This window comes from Pagrus major, chromosome 15 (genome assembly GCF_040436345.1).
Source record: "Pagrus major chromosome 15, Pma_NU_1.0".
NCBI classification, from domain to species: domain Eukaryota; kingdom Metazoa; phylum Chordata; class Actinopteri; order Spariformes; family Sparidae; genus Pagrus; species Pagrus major.
Window position 1 is genome coordinate 30704164 of NC_133229.1, and position 24982 is coordinate 30729145.

General features: G+C 45.0%; 1 protein-coding gene across 1 annotated transcript in view; it reads left to right on the top strand.

Moving 5' to 3' along the window:
* Positions 1-24982, top strand: part of LOC141009275 (spectrin beta chain, non-erythrocytic 1) — a 105081-nt gene that overhangs the window by 15698 nt on the left and 64401 nt on the right. The window contains exon 2 of the mRNA XM_073481792.1: positions 17980-18285. Coding sequence (XP_073337893.1) covers positions 18138-18285 — 148 coding nt within the window. The 5' untranslated portion in view covers positions 17980-18137. The remainder of the gene's footprint in view (positions 1-17979; positions 18286-24982) is intronic.

The following is a 24982-nucleotide window of genomic DNA, read 5'->3' on the forward strand; positions in this document are numbered from 1 at the left end:
CATACCGAACAAGTAAAGAATCAGCAAACAGGCTGCACAGCGAGCGCTGAAAACATGGATGACTGTACGTGACATAATATATACTGTATTAATACGTTTGTCACCGTCATCTTCATCTTTTGTTTTTCCCGACTTCCTGCTACGTATTTATGCCACAGATCTTCTTCTTCTTCTACGTCTTCTTCTTCGTCCTCTTCTTCTTCTTCTACGTCTTCTTCTTCTTCTTCGTCCTCTTCTTCTTCTTCTACGTCTTCTTCTTCTTCTTCGTCCTCTTCTACGTCTTCTTCTTCTTCTTCTTCTTCTTCTTCTTCTTCTTCTTCTACGTCTTCTTCTTCTTCTTCGTCCTCTTCTTCTTCTTCTACGTCTTCTTCTTCTTCTACGTCTTCTTCTTCTTCTTCTTCTTCTACGTCTTCTTCTTCTTCTTCTTCTTCTTCTTCTTCTTCTTCTTCTTCTACGTCTTCTTCTTCGTCTTCTTCTTCTTCTACGTTTTCTTCTTCTTCTTCTTCTTCTTCTACGTCGTCAGATGAAACACAGTTTCTGAGACACAAAGTTAAAACAGTGAACTTGACATTGTTTGAATTACGGGGCTGTACATCATGTTTGTGTTGTGATGACCACAGAGGAGGACGACCTGATCTGACACAGACCTCCTCCAGCATCATTAAACATTAATCCACATTATGAGTCATTAAACACTGAGCAGCAGGAGAAGGACTGTTAACTATTTATATCAGCAGTGGTGGTTGTGGTGTTTCACACAGCAGCAACATATTTACTGCATGTGATTCATTTATTAATAATTAATAGTTCAGCACCTCAGCTGGATGACAGTTAACAACACGACCCTGATGCAGTTTGATATGAGTGTGTCTGAATGTCCTCTCAGGGCTCCTGGTGCTGTCCAATCATGATCTGTCAGTGTGAAGGCTGTGGTCCTCCTCAGAGAGACGGACGGATCAGAAACACTTCTGAAGAGTCCTCTTGACCTCGGCTGTTGATCTGCAGAGCTTCCTTCCTCCTCCTCCTCCTCCTGCTCCTCCTCCTCCTCCTCTCCTCCTCCTCCTCCTGTCTGATCCCGTCTTTCTTTCCTTCCTCCAAACATTCCTTCACTCCATCTTTCCTCATGCATTCCCTCACTAATGTCTTTCATCTTCTTCTTCCTGTCGGGTCGGCTTTTCATCTGATTCATCCTCTGTAGTTCTTCTTCTTCTCTGGTCTCATTTTCTATCTTTTAACTCTCACCGCTTTAGTTTGTGAAGAGAGGCATTCTGGGTAATATACTAAGATATATAAACACATTAGACGGCCAAACAGTTGCAATATGATGGTGTGTACTGGTTTGTGTTGATAATCTGGTCCGTTTTCTGGTCTCAGTGTAGTTCTGCTGGTCTGGTCCTTCCTGGCTCTGGATGTTCTGATTTGCTCTGTTCAGTGTCAGGTGTGTGTGTGTGTGTGTGTGTGTGTGTGTGTGTGTGTGTGTGTGTGTGTGTGTGTGTGTGTGTGTGTGTGTGTGTGTGTGTGTGTGTGTGTGTGTGTGTGTGTGTGCGTGTGTGTGTGTGTGTGCGCGCTCTCCTCCAGATGATATCAGAGTAAAAAGGAGGTTATCTCGTCCCGGTGGAGCTGCCATTAAACCCACTCCTCTGCTCCACCGCTCCTCCTCTTACCTCAAACTTGCCACAAAATGTCCGACTCCTCCCTGTGTGTGCGTGTGCGTGTGTGTGTGTGTGTGTGTGTGTGTGTGTGGAGCTGCCGCCCACAGACGCCCACACAGTGATCTGTGTTACTTCATCCATCTGCGTCTGTTACTATCTGAGCTCGTTCGCTGCTCGTCTATTTTTACTCCGAGTTTCTGTTGTAACGATCGACAGCGTGGATCGAATCTTCTGTCATGACATAATAATATATTCAGGATGCACCGACTCCATCGGCCTTCAGCCAAAATGTGAACTCAGAGTATCGAGTATTGATCTGACCGACGCTCTGCTTCATTGTGTCGGAGCGAGTTTGTTTCTTCCTGCCTGTAACGTTGATGTTTCACAGGTTGAGGTCTCAGTTCACACAGCGAGAGTTTAACTGAGTAAACAGGACTCATTCTGTTTATTCCAGCCTGCCAACAGAACTGAGCAGAATAATCAGATGATGTGCTCGTTTCATCACAATATAAGCTTATAAATGATGATATTGAATTATCGCCTCAGCGTCGGTCTGAGACGGGCCTCCTCCTGATCTGCCCGGTTCATGTGAAGTTCAGGTTTTCCCGTTAATTCGTTGCTTTCTGTCTGAAGGTCACGGATCCTCTCTGGAAACAGACGGTAATGAGAGCGGAGAAAAGGCTTCTTTCTTCCCTCCGTCCTCCATCTTTCTCTCTGCCGGACAAATTAGAGCTTAACTTCATTAAAATGACTCAGTCTGATTGCATGAGAGCCGAGCTTCGCCTCCCTCAATGTGTTGTTGTCGGTGTCGAACGTTTCCCAGGCGTCTGGGGCGACAATCGGCCCATCTGTCTGCCCGGCGCAGACACAGTGGCCATTCAGAAATGGATATGAGGGAATAATCGTGCTGTTTATCTGAGAATATCACATTTATCCTGGAGCCATTTGGCTGCTGCCTTCAGCTCGAGTGTCGACATTTACAGTATGAGGAGGGGAAGCTGCTGTCTGCTCTCCACAGCTCCTCACACTGGTTTAATACCCAGAGGTGTTTCTGATACTCTGTCCACTCGACGGCTATCAGTGAGTGTCATCAGTGCTCAGGCCCTGAAACTCCAGTTACCTGCCCGATGTAGAGGTGGAGAGACGAGTAGCAGAGCCTGAAGTTTAATCTGCACCGACGCTGATGTCAGTAAACAGTTTGTATCCAAGAAGGCAGAAAAAGGGCTGCGGTGGTGAAACATACTGCAACTGCAGCTTACAGCTTCTGCAAAAATTAAAACAGCGTTGCAGCATCCTCCTGAACACCTGAAGTAGCTGTGGACTGAAAAAAATAAAACCATACTCCAAAACTACATTAAAACTTTGCCGAATTAGCTCGGTGTCGTTCCTGTTAGCAGTGAACCTGTGGATGTACAGACAACTGTCACTGGGTCACTGTGATACTGAAGGAAACTTAAAAACGTGATGTTTCTAAGGCAGGTTCTGCACATGTGAGGAGCGACTTTTTTAAGGATTTCTAAGCAGAATTACGGAGTCTAAAAATGAAAAAACAAATGTCGAACAGGATGAAGTGATGACATTTATACGTTCAAAGTCGACTTAACTGTGACCTCATGACACTCAACGCCACAGCTCAGGAGCAGAACCTTGATGATCCGCGGAGGAAAGGTGGTGATTGTAGTGAAGTCCAGCCTCGCAGTCGGGTTTAGGAAGCTCTGTGCTGAAGTCGCGGACGTGCTTCTTTATTGATCAGAGCGTTATCAAAAGCACAACAGGAAAAATCCATGTAGTGATTTCAGTTTCACCTCAGATGCACCACCCGACCACGTCACGTGGACTTTACTGTACATCCAGAACATGTTGACCTCTGTTGGACCTTCTGACGACACAGAAACTGAGCTCTGAGACTTCATCAGCACACAAACACTCCTCTAAATAAAGATCTGGGGGGATTTCCACTTTAAACCTTCAGAGTTTGTTCATCTGCACGTTCTGCAGAATAGAAAAAAAAACCCAGCGGGCCACGAACAGCACCGGGTCTGTGCCTCCATTCATCTGTGTCCTCCACCCCGTCTGTCGGTGCAGAGGGAGGAGAGGCTGTTTGTTTGAACAGGAGGAGAGCGGCCGGGCGGGAGGCTGTTCTTGGCTGCAGGCTTCAGTTGCATAATGGCAGGAAGAAGGCAGTGGGAGAGTCGGGCCGGGGAGCGAGGGGAGGACGGGGTGAGAACGAGGGGGAGGACGGGGTGAGAGCGAGGAGCGTGAGGAGGAGGAGGAGGAGGAGGAGGAGGAGGAGGAGGTCCAGAGTGAAACCTGTGATTTGTTCCTCATTACCAGGGTCTGGGACCTGAACTCCAGCATGCTTCACACAGTTTACTCCCAGAAACCAGCCTGTAATCTTCTTATCAGTGTGTTTGGACTGAACCCGAGACTCTGGGCTGGTTCTGCAGCGTACAGTACTGAAGTGAGATGACAGGTGTGCGTGTGTGAAAGTAAATATTTAAGCATTCCTCAGATTCTCAGCAACACTTTGATGAACTGTCCGGATGATTTACAGCAGCAGCAGAGGCTCATGGGAAGTGTAGTGTGTCGAGACATTTATCAGGTTTACAAGATTAATATGTTGGTTTGTGATCAGATTTTTCAGTGTTACGTTTATGAATTTGTTTATGTAATAACTGTGGTACAATATTTATTTAATCTTATAAGGTAACGCCACACTGTACCTGAGATCACCTGTATTTAGATAAACGTTAACTAACTGAGGAAGAGGAAGAAAGAGAGGAAGAGGAAGAAAGCTGTCGGATGAAACACTGAAACATTTGCTGCATTCTGTGCGTGTGTGTGTGTGTGTGTGTGTGTGTGTGTGTGTGTGTGTGTGTGTGACATCACCATTTCCTGGTCGAACAAAGGGTGGCATGTGTCCTCGACTGTTACTGATGGAGGGGACACACACACACACACACACACACACACACACACACACACACACACAGAGCACTCAGAACCCTCATTGATAATTGATAGATGGTATGCAGCTGCATGTTAGCTGTGTGTGTGTGTGTGTGTGTGTGTGTGTGTGTGTGTGTGTGTGTGTGTGTTGTATCTACATCATGGATTTATATGTGTGAGTGTTTTTAACAGTTCAGAAACTGTATATAGCTTTAGATTAATGGTGCAGGGTGTGTGTGTGTGTGTGTGTGTGTGTGAACATGCAGCACACGCCTGCCTGCACACACGCATGAACACACTAACATGAAGAGATGATTAATTCATGGAGAAGTTATGAAATATGGATCCACAGAAACACAAACACACACACACACACACACACACACACACACACACACACACTGCAGCTTCGATAAAGTTCAGTCAAATTCAAATTTCACATAAAAACACACAGAACAACTTTAAAGTGCTGCAGTTAAAAACATGTTTTCACTCTGCAGCACATTTCCTGTTAATCTTTATATTTATACAACACGTCGTAACAAGGCGCCTGACGACGGGGCAACAATGAGCGTGTTCGTCGTAAATCTTCGGATCGAGCAGCAAAATCAAATGTCATGATGTTTCTGACCAAATGCCTTCATAACAATACTGCAACAATATTGTAGGACGACTGTTGTACTTTCACAAAACCAGTTGTAGTTAAAGACGAGTTCAGAAACTGACGTGACTTTAGTGTGACGAGCCTTTAAAACCAGGACAAGACAACATTACATTTACATGTTTCCATGAGCTGTTCTGATCGAATGGACTCGGCTACGTAAAGCGCTGGTCAGAGGATGACGCTGTAGGCTACGTGGCTACGTGGCTACGTGGCTACGGAGGTAAACAGGCTGGTGGTTGTCTTCAGGAGTTACTGTCCACAGGGCGAGCTGTGATTCTTGCACGTCAGCCAGTATCGGTCGTGTTGCCTGCTGTCTGGAGACGACAAAGAAATGCAACGATGATAATGCAGACAGGAAACAGCTGATCAGTCATGTGACAGTGGAAACAGCTGATCAGTCGCGTGAGCCGAGCGTCAGAGACGTCCAGACTCGCTCCACCTTCTGCTTCTGTTTTCTGACATCACACCACGACGCTAACCTCCATTTTGTTTACGTCCAAATAATGATCATAGAAGAAAGACAGTTTTTATTGACGTTTACAAAGAGTTACAAACATCAGCTGCAACGTATCAGATACTTTTTCTCCGTCTTTAATTTTGAGGTTAGAGTCAGAACTCAAATGTCCCTCGTCCCCTTCCGTACATTATAAAATGTCAGTAGATGTCTGGTTCTTTGTCTGAGCTGAGTTCTGGTCTGGTTCTTTGTCTGAGCTGAGTTCTGGTCTGGTTCTTTGTCTGAGCTGAGTTCTGGTCTGGTTCTTTGTCTCAGCTCAGTTCAGCTCCTCTGAAGAAAACAGCTCGCCTGAGTGAGTAAATGTGACCTCATGACTTATTGATGTGAGCAGCAGCTCAGCTGTGAGGACGTGAGGCTGCTGCACTCTGGTTCCTACCTGATCTGATCTGGTTTGGTTTGGTTTGGCTCGGTTCAGTTCAGTTCGGGTCAGTTTGAAGTTACGAGACGTGTTTGAGATGGAGGAGGAGGAGCACACGTCTGGAAATCAAAGTGACAGAAAGACAAAAGAGCAGCAGAGAAACAACCTGCATCAATCACTGCAGAGACTCGACCATCACTTCACTGTGATGAGCCTTTAACACCAGAACCAGAACCAGAACCAGACAGCACTGATGACATGTCACGATCCCAGAATGCATCACTCTTGTGAACCCGGTCCCCTGTGACAGACTGTGTGGTGAGAGGAGGGTCAGAGGTCAACGAGCCGCTGGAGGGTGGATCTCACACACACACACACACACACACACACACACACACACACACACACACAGTGAGACACACACCACATTACACAACAGTACAGTACAGTACAGTGTGTGTGTGTGTGTGTGTGTGTGTGTGTGTGTGTGTGTGTGTGTGTGTGTGTCTGTGTGACTCTTATAAAACAGTTGGTGGATGACGACTCTGCTGCTCTGGCGGCCATGTTGGATCGAGAGCAGCAGGAGAAGGGAGTATAACCCTGGTTTACATTACCCACAATGCAACTTTGCCACTGAGTGACATCACTGGAGGAGTTTTATCAGATAACACGCAGTCGTCCTCCTCAACATGTTTCGGGTCGGCTCTGATCCGGATGTGATCAGAGATAAAATCAGTGTATCAGCTGATGTAAACATTGTTTGCAGTGAAGTGAGAGTTTATAATGTCAGTAAACTTATAGTAAATATCACAGTAAACTTCTGTCGTGTGGACCGAGCCCTGGCGGACTTCTGTCGTACGTACCGTGATGCGTTCACTGTCATCAGGTCCAGTCTGTGAGTGTGTGACACTGATAGACGGTCTTAAAGATACGATAATAAAATCTACAACCTTTACTTCTACATGTTTCTGTTTCATGATGTGGTTGAATTTTATTTCTGGCCGAGACAATTCAAGTAATGTTCACACATTCGCTCCCCGAGCGTCTGCGGACGGTCCTACTGGACCGGATCAATTGTGGGTTTCGCTAATGACCAGAAAGTGACGATGACCTGAAACTCTTTCATGGTTAAAGATGTCGTTGTTTCATATTTTCATAGACGAGTTTTTATAAAAGCAGCTGAAAGAGTAAAAATCCCAGTTTGTGATCGTCTGATTTCATCTCCAGATGTTTGATCTGGATCCATCGTGTGGATGATGTCATCACATCGCTGATATCAGCCATTAGTTACTGTGATTGGATCTGTGTGTGTGTGTGTGTGTGTGTGTGTGTGTGTGTGTGTGTGTGTGTGTGTTCATCAGGGTTCACTGACTGTTGTCACGTCCGGGCTCCACCTGATCCAGAGATCCGGGCCCGGCTCGTGTGTTCTGACCAGATGGAAAACTTCATGTCTCAGTTTTTCCTCTCTCTCTCTCTCTCTATTCACACATGTGCTCGTTCGCCCTCTCTCTCCTCGCAGCCAGCTCTGATGTGTGATCTCATCCCCTCCGACTGCTGACACATTCCTCCGCTTTCAGCCTTTTATACGCTCACTCTTTTGTCATCTGTGTGTGTGTGTGTGTGTGTGTGTGTGTGTGTGTGTGTGTGTGTGTGTGTGTGTGTGTCAGTGTGTGTGTGTTGGCTCTCCTCTCACATGACGGAGCAGAGAGGCCCCGGAAACTGACTGAATGGTTTTATCTCATCCAGCTTAAGACCTGGATAGAGACCTGTGTGTGTGTGTGTGTGTGTGTGTGTGTGTGTGTGTGTGTGTGTGTGTGTGTGTGTGTGTGTGTGTGTGTGTGAGATCAAATAGCAGCTTCACTTTATAATGTGGTGGGTTTAACTGTTTCACCATCTGTTTTAAAGGTTAATTTCAAGATTTAAAAATACATTAATTGTCTTTTTAAAACACGACTGTGCAGTTAAAGTGTCTCTGTGATCATAATTCCCTGAGCTACATAAAAAACAGAAACCAGGAGAGTCCAGATACGTTTTGGGTCAAAAACAGATAAAATGTTTAAAATGTGTTGAAAACTTTATTTAATTGATGTGTAATGAAATCTGAGATGGAGATCATGAACATGGCCGCCTGTGAACTCCTCGAGGCTCTGACAGATGAACAGCCAGCGTTTTGACTGTTGTTCGTTGCTTTATAAAAACAAAGATCATCAGTAAAGGTTGTTGTTTCCTTCTGATCTGTTGTTGCAGAGTAAATTAATAAGTTACACGTCTGCACTTTAATCTGACTCCAGTTCAGTTCAACAGATTTCAGATCTTCACGTTCGAGTTTCATCAGCTTTTATTTTGTAAGCGAAGCGCTCAGATTTCTGGGACAGGCTTTTATTTTTGTGTCGTGATCGACTTCTCTGATTGATCCGTGCTCCAGCTGTGTGTGTGTGTGTGTGTGTGTGTTGTGATGATGCAGCTGTGGATTGTGTGTCAGCTCTGCGTCGCTGTTCGTCCTCTGACAGAAGGACGGACGGACGCCGCAGCTCCACGTCACCTCGACCTCCAGAGACGAGACCTGATCCTCAGAAACATGAAGTTATCTGATCGAGATGATCTGCTGATCATAAAACAGTCCGAATGTTTGGATCTGTGTTCAAACCGCTGCAGAGATTAATAATGGTGTCTGCAGTAAACAGGACGAGGAGGGAAGTTTGAAACATTAACGCTTCATGTTTTACTTTAATCTGCAGCTGCTCCGGCTTCTTATCTTTTAAAGGATTATTGTGGTTATTCAACATTTTGGTCATTTTTGTAAACAAGCTGGATGTTCAGACTCACTTCCTGCTTCGACTGTCTGCAGCTGCTTTGAAAGTTTTCCTGAACAGCGAGGTCGTTTTGTTTTGTGTCGTCCTCCTCGTGGCTTCGTGTCCCAGCGGGAGCGTCTCCTGATGTTGTTGCTCAGATTGTTTATTTGATCGTTTCTCTTTGATTTCTGTGTTTCTGTGGTTACGTAGTTAAATCCTTCTGTTATTTGTTGACTTTGTCGCGCTGTAGATCGTTTTATTTTGAAAAAGTTGACAGGATGCACTACGATGTCCCGCTCTCTGACTTCCTGTCACTTTTAAATTAAATAATTTTATTGGCAATCGGAAAAGTAAAATGCAGATAATTGGCCATATGACAGATATCTGGGAAAACCAGATAATTACAGATGATTTATAACGAGAGTGACCAAACAGATGTTCCCTCAGAGAGACGATCACAGAGAGCTCAGAAACAAAAACAGGGCTGATCTCATGGTGGTCGGTGGATCTTCACCCCGAGAGGACGAGACTGAAACAATGAATCTGCTCGTTCTGTGACTTTAAACAATTAGCAGCTCTGAAGTTAACGAGATGAGTTCACAGCAGGAGACTGGGCTGTGTGTGTGTGTGTGTGTGTGTGTGTGTGTGTGTGTGTGTGTGCTGTCAGTCCATTGCCTCATTGATTTATCAGTGTAACCATGGCAACCGCTAAACGCATTTAGCAGTTAACCTTCCCAGATAACCTGATTAAAGGGAGCGGAGGGAGGCGCCGGCTGTCCTGCAGTCGGACCGACAGGATGCTCTCTCTCACGTTCAGTCACCAGAACCTCCGGCCCGCTTCGCCGCAGCAGAGCGAGCAGGACTTCTTCTGGCCCGTGAGCAGGTTTTCCATCCCTCTCTGACTGCGGCAGAGGCTGTGGGAGCGCAACAGGAAGCTCAGCGAGTGTAAAACTCTTCAGTGTGCTGATGCTTCGTCTCGCAGTAATTACACAGGAAGAGGCTGAACTCAGCGACTCTTTTGTCTCTGTGACGCTTTTCATGTGTCACTTTGTCTTTTCTCATAACAAAGCTGACGCAGGAAGAAAATAACACGTCTGTAACAATCGCTGTCAGAACACAGAGGGTTCAACAGGAAGCGGAAAAAAAACCACTGCTGTAGCTCCGACAAGTTTAATGTGACGGTCAGAGAGACAGCAGGTCACCTGAGACCAGCAGCGTCCTCACTGGACCTGCTCTCACCTGACATCAGCATCCTCAGTGTTTCTGCTCAAAGACAGAAAGAAGTTCATGAGGAACATCTGCCGAATTTACAAGAAGGAACAAATAATGAAGAATCAGTCAGAGAGTCAGTTTATAAAGTGTCTCCAACTCAACAACTCACTAAACTGAGCGTTTTTTAAAGGGAGTCTGGGGACTTTCTCCTTTCTCCATCAGTACAGCATCGGAGCTGATGGATTCATGTTTCTGTGTCTGTTTCTGTTATAGTGAATATTCTTGATATTAATCGAGCGTAGCTTCATCAGAGATGATCACACAGAGCAGAGCGCTGCAGATGAATGCAGCCTCTTCACTCGCAGTAAAACAGTTTTTATGATCCACATGTGAGCGTGAATCGACCTCCTACATCTGCACTGCGACAGACCCGCACCCGTCCCGTCTCTGCTTCCTGTCCCCGTCCTCTCGCAGAGACTCTGAGTCCGTCCCTCCGGCTCTGTGTGGACGGCAGCGTCCTGATGCCGTTTGAGTGGGACGGTGTCGGGTCAGATAGCTGCTGCTGCCCTACATGGCTGTGTGTGGCCTACATTACACTGCAGAGAGGAGCTGATGGATGACTCGCTCCTCCAACACACACTCACATGTCCTAAATATACACTCACACCTGTGTGTTGTCTTTAAAGAAGCACTACAGTGAAGGTGGAGGCGACCTTGGACAGAAGTGTGTGTTACACACAGACGCAGCGTGATGACACAGCAAGAGTGAGGAGGCTCAGAAGATCAGCCATCTATTGTCGGGTCGGGTCGGGTCGGGTCTCAAGTTAGAGAAAGGTCTGGCTGCACAGTGTCGCTGCTAAATAGTGTCAGGCGGGACTTGTCTTGCTCGTTGACAGTTGAACCCCGACATTCAAATCCCTGCAAAGGAAAAGAAAAGCTAACGGCTTCCTACAGTTAGCATGCAGGCTGCTAGCTCCCAGGTTGTTGTTGTTTCCCATAGCGACGGGGATTTTAAAAAAGGTAACGTGCAGATAGAGTAGGGACGGAGAACACCACCTGATAACCTCAGTCCACCTCCCTGACGTTCAGACTGTAACTCCCAAATCAGCCTGTAAGAAAAACAAAGTGGTCAGAAAGAGGTCGTCCGTCAGGTTCCTGCTGATCAACACCGGCTGCCTGCGTGATCGTCTTTCTTCACCTGTCAGACTCCCATGTAGTGAAACAAATGATGGACGAACACGGTGACAGTGACAGCTGCCGTCATTTTAAAGACGTGATGATTCAGTTTGTGTTGAAAATGTTTGTGAGTCTTCATGAAGATAAAATGAGTCCGTCGTCTTTATGAGACACTTCAGAAGCTCGCAGAGGCTTTTATTATCTGAATACGAGCTGTGCGTGTCTGTGTGTGTGTGCATGTATGTGTGTGCAGGTGAGAGTGGCGGCTGCAGTGTGAAGGCGGTTCGGCCTGTGTGGGAGTTTGAACGCTGCTCGGGCCTGGTTGGTTGCCATGGTGTTGCCATGGTGAACAATTGATACTCGAACGGTAAAAAGCTCAGAGAGAGACGCTGAGATCTGACAGGACGTCTCTGCTGCACAGATCCAGTCTGTATTCTCTTTATCACAGTTTGAAGTCTCACGTCCTGGTTTCTTCTCCTCGAGCTCTGGACGTCTGTTCCTTCTTCTGACAGCTGACATCACTTTGAAGAGTCACAGTCGAGGTCGTCTTCACAGCTGTTCTTCACTTCATTCAGTCCATCTCGTCTTTCTCTCACTGGTCTGTTTCATGTCGGGTCAAAGCCAGAAGCTTCCCGGTCGATGATCTTCTTCCAGTTTGAAATATGAAGTTAAAAACAAGAAAATACAAGAAACAGTAAAAACAGTAAGATGGAAAGAAATGTAGGAAGAAGAAGAGAAGAAGAGGTGCGATATAGAGGCGTCATGATACACTGATATTAACTATGATTATCTTCATAAGCGTGTAAACAGTCCAGCAGTGACTAAAAGCTCCAGTTCCAGGCCGACCCGACCCGACCCGACCCGACCTGTTCCGTCAGTATTTGACGAGTTGGGAACGAGACTCAAAAATCAACTTTCCATTTCTGTTTCTTTCCATCGACTCTTTGTTATTGTAGTTATCTACGACCCTCGAGCCTCCAGGAGGAGCTCCACGCTGTAACGTTCAGGCCGACACTGGTAATGACATCATCACGAGACGCTCTGCGGCCCAGAGTGACTTTTTGTGTTGTGAGTGTTTGTGGTGATGATGATCTTTATTTTGCCGCTGAGCGCCAGTTTGCAGCGTTTCCACTCAGGTTTTCAGATTAAATTCTCAGAAACACAGTAATTATTTTTCTACAACATGTAAAGAACAAAGTCGCAGAGAAACTCGATGTAAAGTGAATTATTTCCGTGTAGTTTCACGTCTTCAGAGATGGTGTTGATCTGAGAAGGTCGTCCTCTTTGTTCTCGTCTCTTCTGCGTCTCTGTAATTTGGCTTCACTGTCAGAGAAACTTTCTCTTTTCTTCTGAAGCTCCAGCCGAGTCTCTTTGTGCCGCTGTCGGCAGCCTGACGAGTGGGCTCCCACACGCCGTGCATGCTGGGACAGCGGTTACCATGGAGATCTGCAGTTTGGACTTGATAATGCCTTTTTTTTTTTTTTCACTGCGGACTCACAGAGAGAGAAAAGATGCAACATGATTCACTTCAGATGATAATGAGAGTTTACACTGCAGCAGCTGCAGACGGACCGACAGTCACATCCTGTACAGCAAATAACAAGATACTACTGTCATTAATAATAATAATACTACTGCTCCTCATGTCCATGTCTTCTTCATGGATCATCAGCGGGTGGCTTCAGTCTGTTAGCATGATAGCATCGATGTTGGTAGCTGTGGTTGGTAACTTTACTCTAGAAGCACTTCTCTGGAAATCCTGTCAGCAGTCGGTGAATCAAACAAATCCAGTTTCTGTGTTTCGGCCTGTGCACTCAGTGTGTAATGTTTTTTATCGTGACTCAGTAGAAACGTTGCCCTTAAACCAGCTCAGATGTTTAGCGTTAGCTTAGGCTAGTTAGCTCCAGCTAATGAAATCTTCTAGCGACAGTCGTCCTGTCAGCTGACACGTACATGTATGTGGTCGTCGTCTAAAAAAGGAGACTTATGTAGACTCTCTACTTCAGGAGGTCAATCGTCGCCCTAAAAAGTCACTTTCTGGCAATAAATGTACTTAAATATCTAAAATAACATTTTATTTTTATATACTGTTTTATTTGACGATTATTGATCTGATATTTTGCCTTTTCTGATGATCAGAATCAGTGTTTTCCTTGTTTTTATCTGATTGATGAGAAGATAAATTAATTAAAAAATGTTCCACTTTGGCTCAGATGCAGCGTGTAATCTGTAAAGTAACTAGTAACTAAAGTAATCAGATAAATGTTACAATATCTGCTTCCAAAATGGAGTAGAAGTATAAGTAACATGGTACTTGAGTAAATGTACTTAGTTACATTCGCGCTGCAGTTACAGCGCTCTGATAAAAAGTGATTAATACATTTTAATTGAAGAAGATTAAAAAGTACAGCGTGTTCAGAGCGACGGGGAGGAGGGAGGGGGGAGAGCTCTCAGCTGATTGTAGTGAAGTGAAGGATGCTGGGAGGTGAGAGAGGTGGGAGGACGGCGTGGGCGAGGGATGGAGAGGAGAGAGAAGATCCACGTGAGCTCAGAAATCATAAAGTCTGAAATGATTTTTATCACGTCCACTTTAACACGACCCCAGAACTGAACAAAACGCTCTTTGCTATCTGACGTGAACGTCTCTGGACGACGACGATGGTCGACCGGTCGTCAGCGACTCTCCTCTCTGAGTTTCTCTTCTTCTTCTGTCTCCTGTATCATCCTGTCATCATCTTCTTCTTCTTCTTCTCTGTCTCTATTTCTGTCCTTCCTGTTTTCGACGTCTCTGCTCCGTATCTCTCCGTCCTCCTGCTATAAATATCTCTCCTGCTGGCTTTACCACATGGACTCACCAGTAACCAGTCATTTCCCCCTCTCTCTCTCTCTCTCTCTCTCTCTCTCTCTCTCTCTCTCTCTCTCTCTCTCTCTCTCTGCATGCTCTCTCGCCCTTCATGCATACATGACATCATACTTTCAGGTCGGGCGTCTCCTCACCAGGACAGTTTAAAGGTCCAGTGCGTCAGTTTTCTCCCCTGTGGTTGCTGCTAAAAATGCTAAAATGCTGAAAGCTCGGTAGAGGTAGAAACACGGAGGACTTTTAGGAGGAGGAGCCACTTTAAAGCTGCAACGGTTAGTCGTTTAATCGATTAATGTATCGAAAGAAAATTAGTCTGCAACTATTTTGATAATCGATTCATTGTTTTACTTGTTTTTTTTTAACACAAAAAACAGTCAGACATCTTCTGTCTCCTGCTTCTTAAATGTGAGGATTTTCTATTTTTCTTCATCATTTCTGACAGTAAATGAAAAGTGTTTGTGTTTTAAGATTTTCACAATATCGAATATTGAACTATTTATACTATTGATACTGCTAATCAACATAAAATACAAATAAAATAAACTTAAATACTATAATTGTAGCCTATAAGCTCTATTAAGCTCTTTTAGCCTCTTTTAGCTGCTAGTTTTGGTGTGTTTAGTGTTTCCAGCAGCTGTTGTCATCAAACAAACACTGATAATATACGACAGTACAGTATCTAGTATCTGGACTGGCTGGTGAACATGTCGGAGCGTTCAGCAGCTGAAGAGACGGATGTTTCCCTCAGGAGGCGGTGGAGACCAAAAACAGAGCTAAAAGAGACACGAACTCGGCTTCAGTGTTTGATCTGTAAATAACAACTTAAATACTTTCAGATGTTTGTGAAGTTGATTTGCAGCTTTACGACATTTACAAAGCAGAAACACTGAAACACTTTGTGGTTTCGTCGGAGTGAAGCTGCTGCTCTGCTTCAGATCTGTGGGTGGTGAAGACGTCACGCTCGGCTCTGATGACCGTCGATCAGTTTCTGATTTAAATTATAAACTGATTTGTTGTTAAGACGAAGAATCAGTCGGTAATTCAAAGAGTAAAAGTGTCAGAGAGTGACACACTTTCCAAAATCTGTGTGTGTGTTGTCATGACTCCGTGCCCAGTGTGTGTGTGTGTGTGTCCATGTGTCTGTGTGCTTTATTGCTTCTGAATGAGTGCACATTGTGTTAGCTTCACTCTGGCAACACACACACACACACACACACACACACACACACACACACACACACACTCCTGTCAGGGTCCCAGTGGTAGCGTATTTTTAGCGTAGCAACACAAGCAGCTCCAGCCTGACTGGTTGTTGAGCTGCAAGTGGGTGGCAGCAGGCGCGCGCACACGCACACACGCACACACACACACACACACACACACACACACACACAGTATATCAGCGTGTGTGTTCCTGCGTCCTTCCAGAAAAACAGAGTTTCGGCTCTGCAGAGGAGGATAAAAAATCTCATTGGTCGATTTAAACGTCAGTGGGCGGAGCCTCAGAATGAAATCATTGCTGGGGGACGGCTGCAGCCAATCAGTGAACAGATCTGAGTTTTCTTCTTTTCACACAGACGAATCAATAATCTCTGACTCTACGTCTGTTTTTTATAGTTTTTATAGTTGTTTTCTTTGTTGATCGATCAATCACAGTTTGAATCAATCACTGAGATGATGTCATCATTTTCCCTGAACGTGAAGACAGAAGAACAGCTGATCGGCACATTTGAGGAGCTGAAACCAGCACATTTTAATCATTTTTGCAGCTCTGATTTTCACTATTTATTGATTATTTATTCTGATTGATAAGTCAAATTGAGGACAGGACAGCTCAGTGACGATTTCTTTAGTTTAGGTTCTTGTGAGTGAACGGTCTGAACCGGACCTTCAGTCCGTCAGCATCATGTTCTGCAGTGAAACTGTTGGATCACGACACGTTTAAAACCCCAGGAGAAGAAGAAGAAGCAGGTTGAGGCTGAGATGTGACCGGGCCGCTGCAGCCGTCTCTCTGTGTGTTTGTGTCGAGTCACGGTGCCGCGTGCTGACTGCAGGATCCAAACAGACCGGTGCTGCTGAGTCGTGCTGCTGACTCCGACTGTTTACCTGCTGTTTGTTCAGACTGGTTCAGGGGCGGCGAGCCCGCTGAGAGGAACAGTCGGTAAAAAGCCACAGCGAGTCTGAATCTGATCACAAACAAAACTGATTTACAGGCGAATTAATCCACATTTTAATTAAACTTAATCTTATTTATCTAATTGATCTTAAACTGTGGACACTGATGGAGATATTCCAGTTTGCTGAACAACAAAATGACTTTAAAGTGAAACATTTTGTGTTGTAAGATCATTTGAGACAAAAGATTATCTTCAAACACAAACACGCTTCATGTTTCGCCTCCTGAACACGACCGCATCATTAATACAGACTTTAACTTCACATCAGTCTGATCCTCTTCAGTTAATGGGCTCAGAATTAACTATTTATTGATCATTTAATAAATTATGATCATTATGAATTATCTATGTGGTCTTACCTGCTGCCTGTGATCATTTAATGTTTGTCGGTTTGGTTCCTGAACGCCTCACAGCTCTGAGGCGTGTGTGTGTGTGTGTGTGTGTGTGTGTGTGTGTGTGTGTGTGTGTGTGTGTGTGTGTGTGTGTGTGTGTGTGTGTGTGTGTGTGTGTGTGCAGTAACGTGTTGTGACCAGTAGGAGGCAGCGCTCTCTCAGTTTACAGACAAAGGAAGAGGCTGAGACGGCCTGCAGCCAATCAGAGAGCAGGGTGGTGGTCACATGGCGTCCACAGCAGAGCAGCCTGCAGCTGTCTGACTGTCGTCACATCGTTTCCCTCCAGTTTTAACTTCAACACAGCAAAGTTCAGAGTTTGTGTATCAGTGAGTGGGTGGACTGAAGTCTGACTGTTTACAGGCAGTAAATATATTTAACACTTTTTATAACTGGACGTACTTTAAGCCACAAAAGCAGCTTCAGAACAGAACAAATCAAAACATTAAAGATCTCAGTGACGAAACAAAAACTACAGACAGTTTTTTGTATTAAGTATATATAATATTTGTTGATTGTTTACAGGATCCACATTAACCTTCATCATGTCGGACAAACTGACGATAAATTAAAACAAAACAAACGACTTCCACGTTGTTGGTTGTGAGTTCACACTGTGGTCTCAGTCTGAAGTCCAGCAGCAGCTGTGTTCTGTCCCGTAGAACAAACACCATGAGGAACCCATTAAACATCTGTTGTGTTGTCTTGTAGTTTACATCCTGGAAGCACAATACAAAAATCAGCTGTGGACGTTTTGGAGATGTTTAGTTTAGTTCTTCCTGAAGCCTCAAACGCTGGAAATCCTGTTTTCACTGAGCCCGATCAGAACCGACACGACCGCACACGCTGCCTCAACTCAGCTGTCGCAGAAAAAGAGACGCAGAGATGTTTGTGTTGCAACAACGTGTCTGAAGAGGTGTCGAGAAGAGGCCGGATGAAATGTGTGAAGGTGCTCTTTAAAGGAACAGTCCGCTCAAAAATAAAAATCCAGGTGTACGCCTCAGAGGCTAACGCTTTTAGCTTAGCAGAGAGTGTAGATAACATGTTATCGGATCAGTTCGGGCTTCAGGAGACTCTGATCGCACCTGACGAGCTGTGTGATGTTTAAATTCTTCTCTTGTTGCAGATGTTGAGCTGCTGTTTGTGTCCGTCTGAACGTCTTCACAGTGTTGATGAATCACACGATGTTGGACCGTCCACTGACCCTCTCCTCTCTCTGTGTTTGAATCTCTGCAGGTTATTGGACGATCTTCTCGGCCCGCCAGTCCGAGCCGGTCTGACAGCGTGTGTGAGTGTGTGTGTGTGTTCGAGGGTCCCGTCGCTAACGGCAGCAGGCGGCAGCAGGTGGAAGGACTCGAGGGCGGCGGCGGGGGCGGAGTCGCGGCCAGGTCAAGATGACGTCGGTAGCGGCGGAGTTCGAACACATGGAGATCCAGCAGCAGTACAACGATGGCGTCAACAACCGCTGGGACGCCGACGACTGGGACAACGAGAACAGCTCGGCCCGGCTGTTCGAGCGCTCGCGCATCAAAGCCCTCGCAGGTAAGTGGACGCGTGATTGGACGGATGATGCTCATGTTTCTTTTCATTTTGAGTCCAGTGAACCAGATGAGCTGTGTGAGAGTCAACAGGACGACTCGCTGTAATCCAGGATCAGTTGTTTTGAGGAAAACATCAGAACCGTGACGTCTCTGTTGTCGTCCAGAACTCTGGTCTTTGTTTTGGCTCCGTCCTGTTTTTGTGTTGACTCAGCGGGAGTCCGGACGGTTTCACAAACCTCGAGGTCTCAGAGTTCGTGTCAACACACAGAACAATGAAGCGTCTCAGAGCAGAAAGCAGCAGCTTTAAAATCTCTATTTCTGTGTGAGAATGAAATGGAAACCTTTGATTCTGAGTCCGTTTGTGATGGTGAGCCTTCGTTGTCTGATGTCAGACAGTTATTGACACTCACACCTGTTAATAATAAGTAATAATAAGAGTAACCGAGTGCTAACGAGGCTCATTAACGAGCTCCAGACTGGAGGAGTTAAACACCTCCGGCCTCTTTTACACCGTCTCGTATCAGGATAAAACCCAGCTGTGATATTTGAGTTTGTTGTTGGTCACAAGTCTGATCTCAGTTTTTTGGTCTATGTGTGGTTCTGGTTCAGTCCTCCTCCGGTTCAGAAGGAGGCACTGATGCACCTCTGATAAGATAAAACACCAGAAGAAGAAGAAGAAGACTGTGGTATAAAGTTACATAATGAAGTATTTTTAGTAAGTTGAATTACTACAAGGTAGAAGTGTGTGTGTGTGTGTGTGTGTGTGTGTGTGTGTGTGTGTGTGTGTGTTACAGTAACTCTAGCTGTCTCTCCGCCTGCTGTGTTCACCCTGATGGCCGACTCTCACACTTCACTAAATAATTCACTCCAGTGTTAAATATGCAGCAAGACGCTGATGGTGTGTGTGTGTGTGTGTGTGTGTGTGTGTGTGTGTGTGTGTGTGTGCTTTTAAAGGTTTGGAGGCGGAGCTTGTGTTTCCTGATGGCGTCTCTGTTGACAGAAGTGATCTGTGGTCATCTTGTACGATGAACAGACACTTTCAGCTCAGACAGATAATCAATAATTACCTGTTTCTCAGAGCTGATACCAATAAGATGATCAATAATTTCACATATTTGTATTTTAAATAAAGTTCCTGACCTGTAATTTGTGCTCACGTGAGGCTCAGATGTGGTGAGCAAAGATGGAGGATTTAATACTGCGATCGTATCGTCGTCATCTTTGTCTTCGTCTTCTTCGTCTTCGTCTTCGTCTTGTTTATTGACGGACCACAAACCAGCCTCACAGCGTCACACTGCCACCTGCTGTATTGGAGTGTGTACGCTGATCATGTGAAGTTAGATTCACTGACAGCCTGGTTTTTATTTAAATGTGCTGATTAGTGTGGACGCTGCCTTTCTTCTTCTCCTCCTCTTCGTCTGTCAGCCTCTTCCTGTTCATGCTGAGCTCAGCAGGCCGGAGGATGTGTGGTGACATTGAGTCAGTGTGTATTTGATACAGGCAGAGTGTGTGTGTGTGTGTGTGTGTGTGTGTGTGTGTGTGTGTGTGTGTGTGTGTGTGTGTGTGTGTGTGTCCTTGTCCTCCATCTTTTGATTACGAATGGACTCTTTGTTTCTGCTGTTAATGAGCCGACGGCCTCATCAGCAGAGCACTAAGAACTTCACGACCCGTTCGTTATAAAAGTAGTTGTAATGTTTTTCTTCTCTAACAAATCATTTATTTATATTTATAATTAGTTAAGAAACTGGTCCGATGTTCAAATACTGACTGATGCAGAGGAGAGGAAACAACTTCGACAATCAATTAAATTGCCGAACTTTATCTGCGTCCAGCTGCTTCATTGTGACGATCTGCTGCCTCTCTGGGTTTCATCTCTCAGCTTCCAGAACATTTCTGGGTTTTGGACCCGTCGGCTGGTCGTTAAAAAAGATCCTGAGCAGATCAGAAACACGACGGAGCGTCAGTTTGTGTCTCGGGTCATTTAAACCTTCAGCTGTAACGTCTGAAAACTGATGCTGAGAGTGTGTGTGTGTGTGTGTGTGTGTGTGTGTGTGTGTGTAAAACGCCTCCATATGATATCCTGGGAAACACAAAACCACCGGTCACCATGGAAACGCGGGCAGATCTACTTACAGTGCAGGCAGAGACAGAAGGAGTGTGTGTGTGTGTGTGTGTGTGTGTGTGTGTGTGTGTGTGTGTGTGTGTGTGTGTGTGTGTGTGTGTGTGTGTGTGTGTTACATTGACTTTATGACAAATAAAGCTGCAGTGAATTCATCTGATCTGAATCTCACAGTAACGTAAAGATCGAGTTAAAGACTTGGAGGATGTTTCTAACTCGGTGCTGACGGTGTGTTTCTGAACGAGGCCCGCTGACGTCCATCGACCTGTCAGGACTTTGTCTGAGGCCCTGAAGTGTTTCTGGTCACTCTCTGTCTTCAGAGCCGCTCAGAGTAACCTGAGAGCTCTTAGAGGAGGAAGAGGAGGCTGTGAAGGCTCAGTGCATGTCCAGTACACACCGAAATGCCTCTGATGACGCTTTTCCACCAAAATTAGCGGGTCTACACGGGTTATTGCTAGATTCCCACTTCCCGCAGGCAAGGCAGCCCTTCTGTGGTTTTTATCTGAAGCATCACGTTGTACATCACTGACGTTGTACGTCGATGATGTCACGTTGTACGTTACTGACGTCACGTTGTACGTCACGTTGTATGTCACGTCGTACGTCGATGATGTCACGTTGTACGTCAGTGACGTCACAAATGTGCCGGACACAGGGAACAACACCAGTTAAAGTAATCACAGGTGAGCAGTAGGCGGCATGAAGGTCCACGCTGGAACAGAAGAAAAAACAATAATAGACCGTATCCCAGATTTCTTTCTAATTTACGCGACACCAGGATTTTGGTAACGTGTCATCACTTCACACGACGGGAAATACATCAAACTTTAGCGTGTTCACCTGCGGTCTTAGCATAGTTGTACGTTTGGATCAAAGCCGAGCCGAGTTGATGACTGCTGACCCGGGTGTAAATACCGTGTTTACACATTCCCATTGCACACAAAAGCCCGATCTTAGCGGGTTTAAGTGGGATTTTTGACCAGCGGAAAAATGATATCAGTGTTCGGTCAGGTTTGTAGTCTCATCAACTAATTATTAAAATGAATAGTTCCTCATTTAATTCAAAGTTTTAGACCATAAATAAAAGTTGAGAGTTTTGGCTGCAACTAATTACTAACTATCTATTTTCATTATCATTGAATGTGCAGATAATTTTCTCTATCAATGGATTAATTGTTGAGGTAACAGAGACACAAAATCCCTCATCTTTTAATGGTATTTCAGAAAAATACATGCGGTAGTTCGAGGTAGGGAAGGTTGTTGAGTCTCATCCAAAGGACGTCAGAGTTTCAGGCTTAGACGACTCAACGATCAACTTCTTCCTCCATAATCACCTCCCGACCTTTAATGACCGAGAGACAAATACTTCTCTGATCCATTTTGAGCAGCCAACAGTCTCGTTAGTGACGTCGTCTTGTTGAACGCTCACTGAATCACTGTAGAACTGGCCCTTTACATCAGCGAACGACCAAATAACTGGCGGCCATGTTGGTGTTGGTGACGTGTGTTGACTGAGACGATGTATGACTACATGATATCTGACTTCACCTCTATAAAACATCTGAAAACTGAAAAATGTGTCAGTCACAGTTTTGTAGGAAGTCGATGTTGTCATGTGTCTTGTTTTAAATATCCAGTTTACATCAAGATGTGCAAAAACAACAGAAACTCACTTGTGAGAAGAAGGAAACGTCAGTTTTCTGTTTTGCAGCTTCAGTAAAAAAACATGTTTACGTTTCTGAAAGTGAGATTTTAAAACGGTTTCTTCTGATCTGAGTCTCGGGTGTCGTATCGCACCGGCTGGTGTTTCTGGAGGTGAAGCTGCCGGACTCAGCTGAAGTCTCTGTGTGGATTTAAAGAAGCGTATCAGTGGCTTTAAATGTCTTTGTCTTAGCGCTTATATGTTTTTTAATAATGGAGTCTGCTGTGGAGGATGACCTGCAGAGATATGAGAGCTGCACTTTAAAGGAATAGTTCAATACTTTCTGATAAACCCGTGGTTTTTACATTCCTGTTAATAGTTCACTGACTTTTCTCTGTTATAAATCATTAAATCGGTAATTCACAATGTCGTCTTGGGAACTTGTAAACGAGATTGTAAAGACTAAATGAATCGATTGATTGAAAAACTCATCAATATTCAGTTCAGAAATAAACTGCCTGGAGGTAACGGATCAAACATCTGATCGAGAGCACAAAGTCAGAGGCAGTTTTTAAAGTCACTTTAAGTTTTCAGTTGGTTTGAAGTAACTTGGACGTTAATAAGTGATTAATAAGTACTGGTGAGTACTTGTATTTGCAGTATTTTGAGTATTTGGATCTATATCGAGCAGACGAGTTTTATAAAAGCTGGACTGAAGCTTTAAAGTGAGGACGGCTCAGTCAACCGCTCAATAATTAGAACCAGGAACGGTCCAGGTTCCCCACAGAGAGGACACACACACACACACACACACACACACACACACACACACACACACACACACACACACACACACACACACACACACACTGGGAGTCACTTCCTGTTCAGGGGAGCAGATGGAGGAATGCTGGGAATGTTGGTGTGTCTGTTGTTTTAATGTTTTCTGAATGTTTGTGGTTTTAAAAATATCAGAAAGTGAAAGTGAAGAAGAAGAAATATCTTCTTCTTTCTTTCTTTCTTTCTTTCTTTTATATTTTTACGATGAGCACCAACCCTACACATTAACCATGAAGCAACACTCAGGAAATAATGCACCGACATTAATAAGTGTTTGGAGATGTGACCGGTAATCGGGTGTGAGCTGAAGCTTCTTGTGTTTCTCCTCCGTCTTTAACCTTCAGACCAGATCGATCTGAAAGTTAAAGTCGAACCTCGCCTGGTTGTTTCTTACAGCGGACAGGAAAACACCTCTCATCACCTCAGACTGTGTTTTCCCTCCAACATGGCCGCCGTTGGCCCTGTTGTTTGCTGCTCTGACCTCACAGGAATGTCTTTGTGTGGTCAGGAGGGTGAGGCGGCGTGTCGGTGTGAAATTCACCACGGCAGTGACACAAGTTTGAACCCTGAACGCAGCACCAGCTCTGGTTGGACTGTCTCCTCACTGAGCGGCTGCAGGTTTGACTCCAGATCACTGAAGTTAAAAAACAGCATAAATATATTTCAGCAGCAGTTAAAAAGTGAACTCGCAGTGATTCAGGAAGCGTTTCGTCCCCGAGGCGTCTGCTGCGAGCGGTGTCAGCGGTCTGACTCTGCTCCGGCTGGATGAATGGTGCGTTTGGTTCGTTGGCGGGGCCGCCCTGAGGGGCCGAGCCACGAGGAAGCCAGATGACGGCAGGAAACATGGCGTGACGCTCAGCATGCCGGCAGGACAGAGCGCGTTGTCATATACAGATTATCAGCAGAACATAAAGAACGACTCGGACCGTTTCTGTCAGCTGCAGAGATATTTGCTCCATCTGTTGTCTGTTTGTCCTGACCTCTGACCTCTGACCTCCGACCTCTGCACTGATGGTGATCTGAGTGCTGAAGCTGGTTCCACTTTCTGACATCATTTACAACAAATCAGGATGTCGTATTAATGTCGGGTGATGGCCTCAGCCTGACCACTGAACCAGTAACCACAACATCACCAGACTCCCTTAACAAATGGAGTGATTTTAAGAGTTGTTGAGTGAGTTGAGAAACTTGAGAAACTTAACAAACTTTGTGAAACAGTTATGACAAATTCTGAATCATTGTCTCCTTCTTGTAAATTCAGCATTAAATGTAACACATGAAGCCAACTATAAACCACAATTTCACCAGACTCCCTTGACAGATCATCTAATTTTAGGAGTTGTTGCGTAGCGTAAAACTTTATAAACATTATGAAACTCTGTCTCTGACAGATTCTGAATCATTGTCTCCTTCTTGTAAATTCAGCAAATGTTCTTCATGAACTTCTTTCTGTCTTTGAGTAGAAACATTAAGTCTTAAAGCTCTGATCACCTCTGAACAGGGAGTGAAAGGGAGTCGACCTTTTACAGTGTTTCTTGGTGTTGGCTGTGTGACCTTTGCTCCCGCTCTGTCTGTGAATAATCTACTCGTGTCTGTGAGAAAAAGTAAAACAACCTTTTGGGTGGAGTCAAAGGTCATGTTTGTGATGAAGGAAGTGAAGGTCACTGACTTGTATTCAGTGTTAATGACGGCAGGAGGAGTGAAGGAAATCCTCAGACGCGATCTGATCACAAGTGTTCAGCTCTGAATCCATCAGTTCATCTCTGAGACAAACAGACTCCATGTTTCTACACAAAGACAGAAAGAAGTCCATGTAGAACATCTGCTGAACTTACAAGAAGGAGACAATGATTCAGAGTTTGTCGTAGCCGTTTCACAAAGTTTGTTAAGTTTCTCAACACACACAACAACTCTTAAAATCACTACATTTGTTAAGGGAGTCTGGTGATGTTTCGGTCACTTTGCAGTGAAATTATCTGTATATTTTTCTTTCCGTCGAACACTTTTAGTCTTCTGTCCGCTGCAGTTATTTCAGGGTCACATGAATATTTGTTCCTTGCATTGTCTCTGGTGTTTGTGACCTCTGACCCGTCGCCT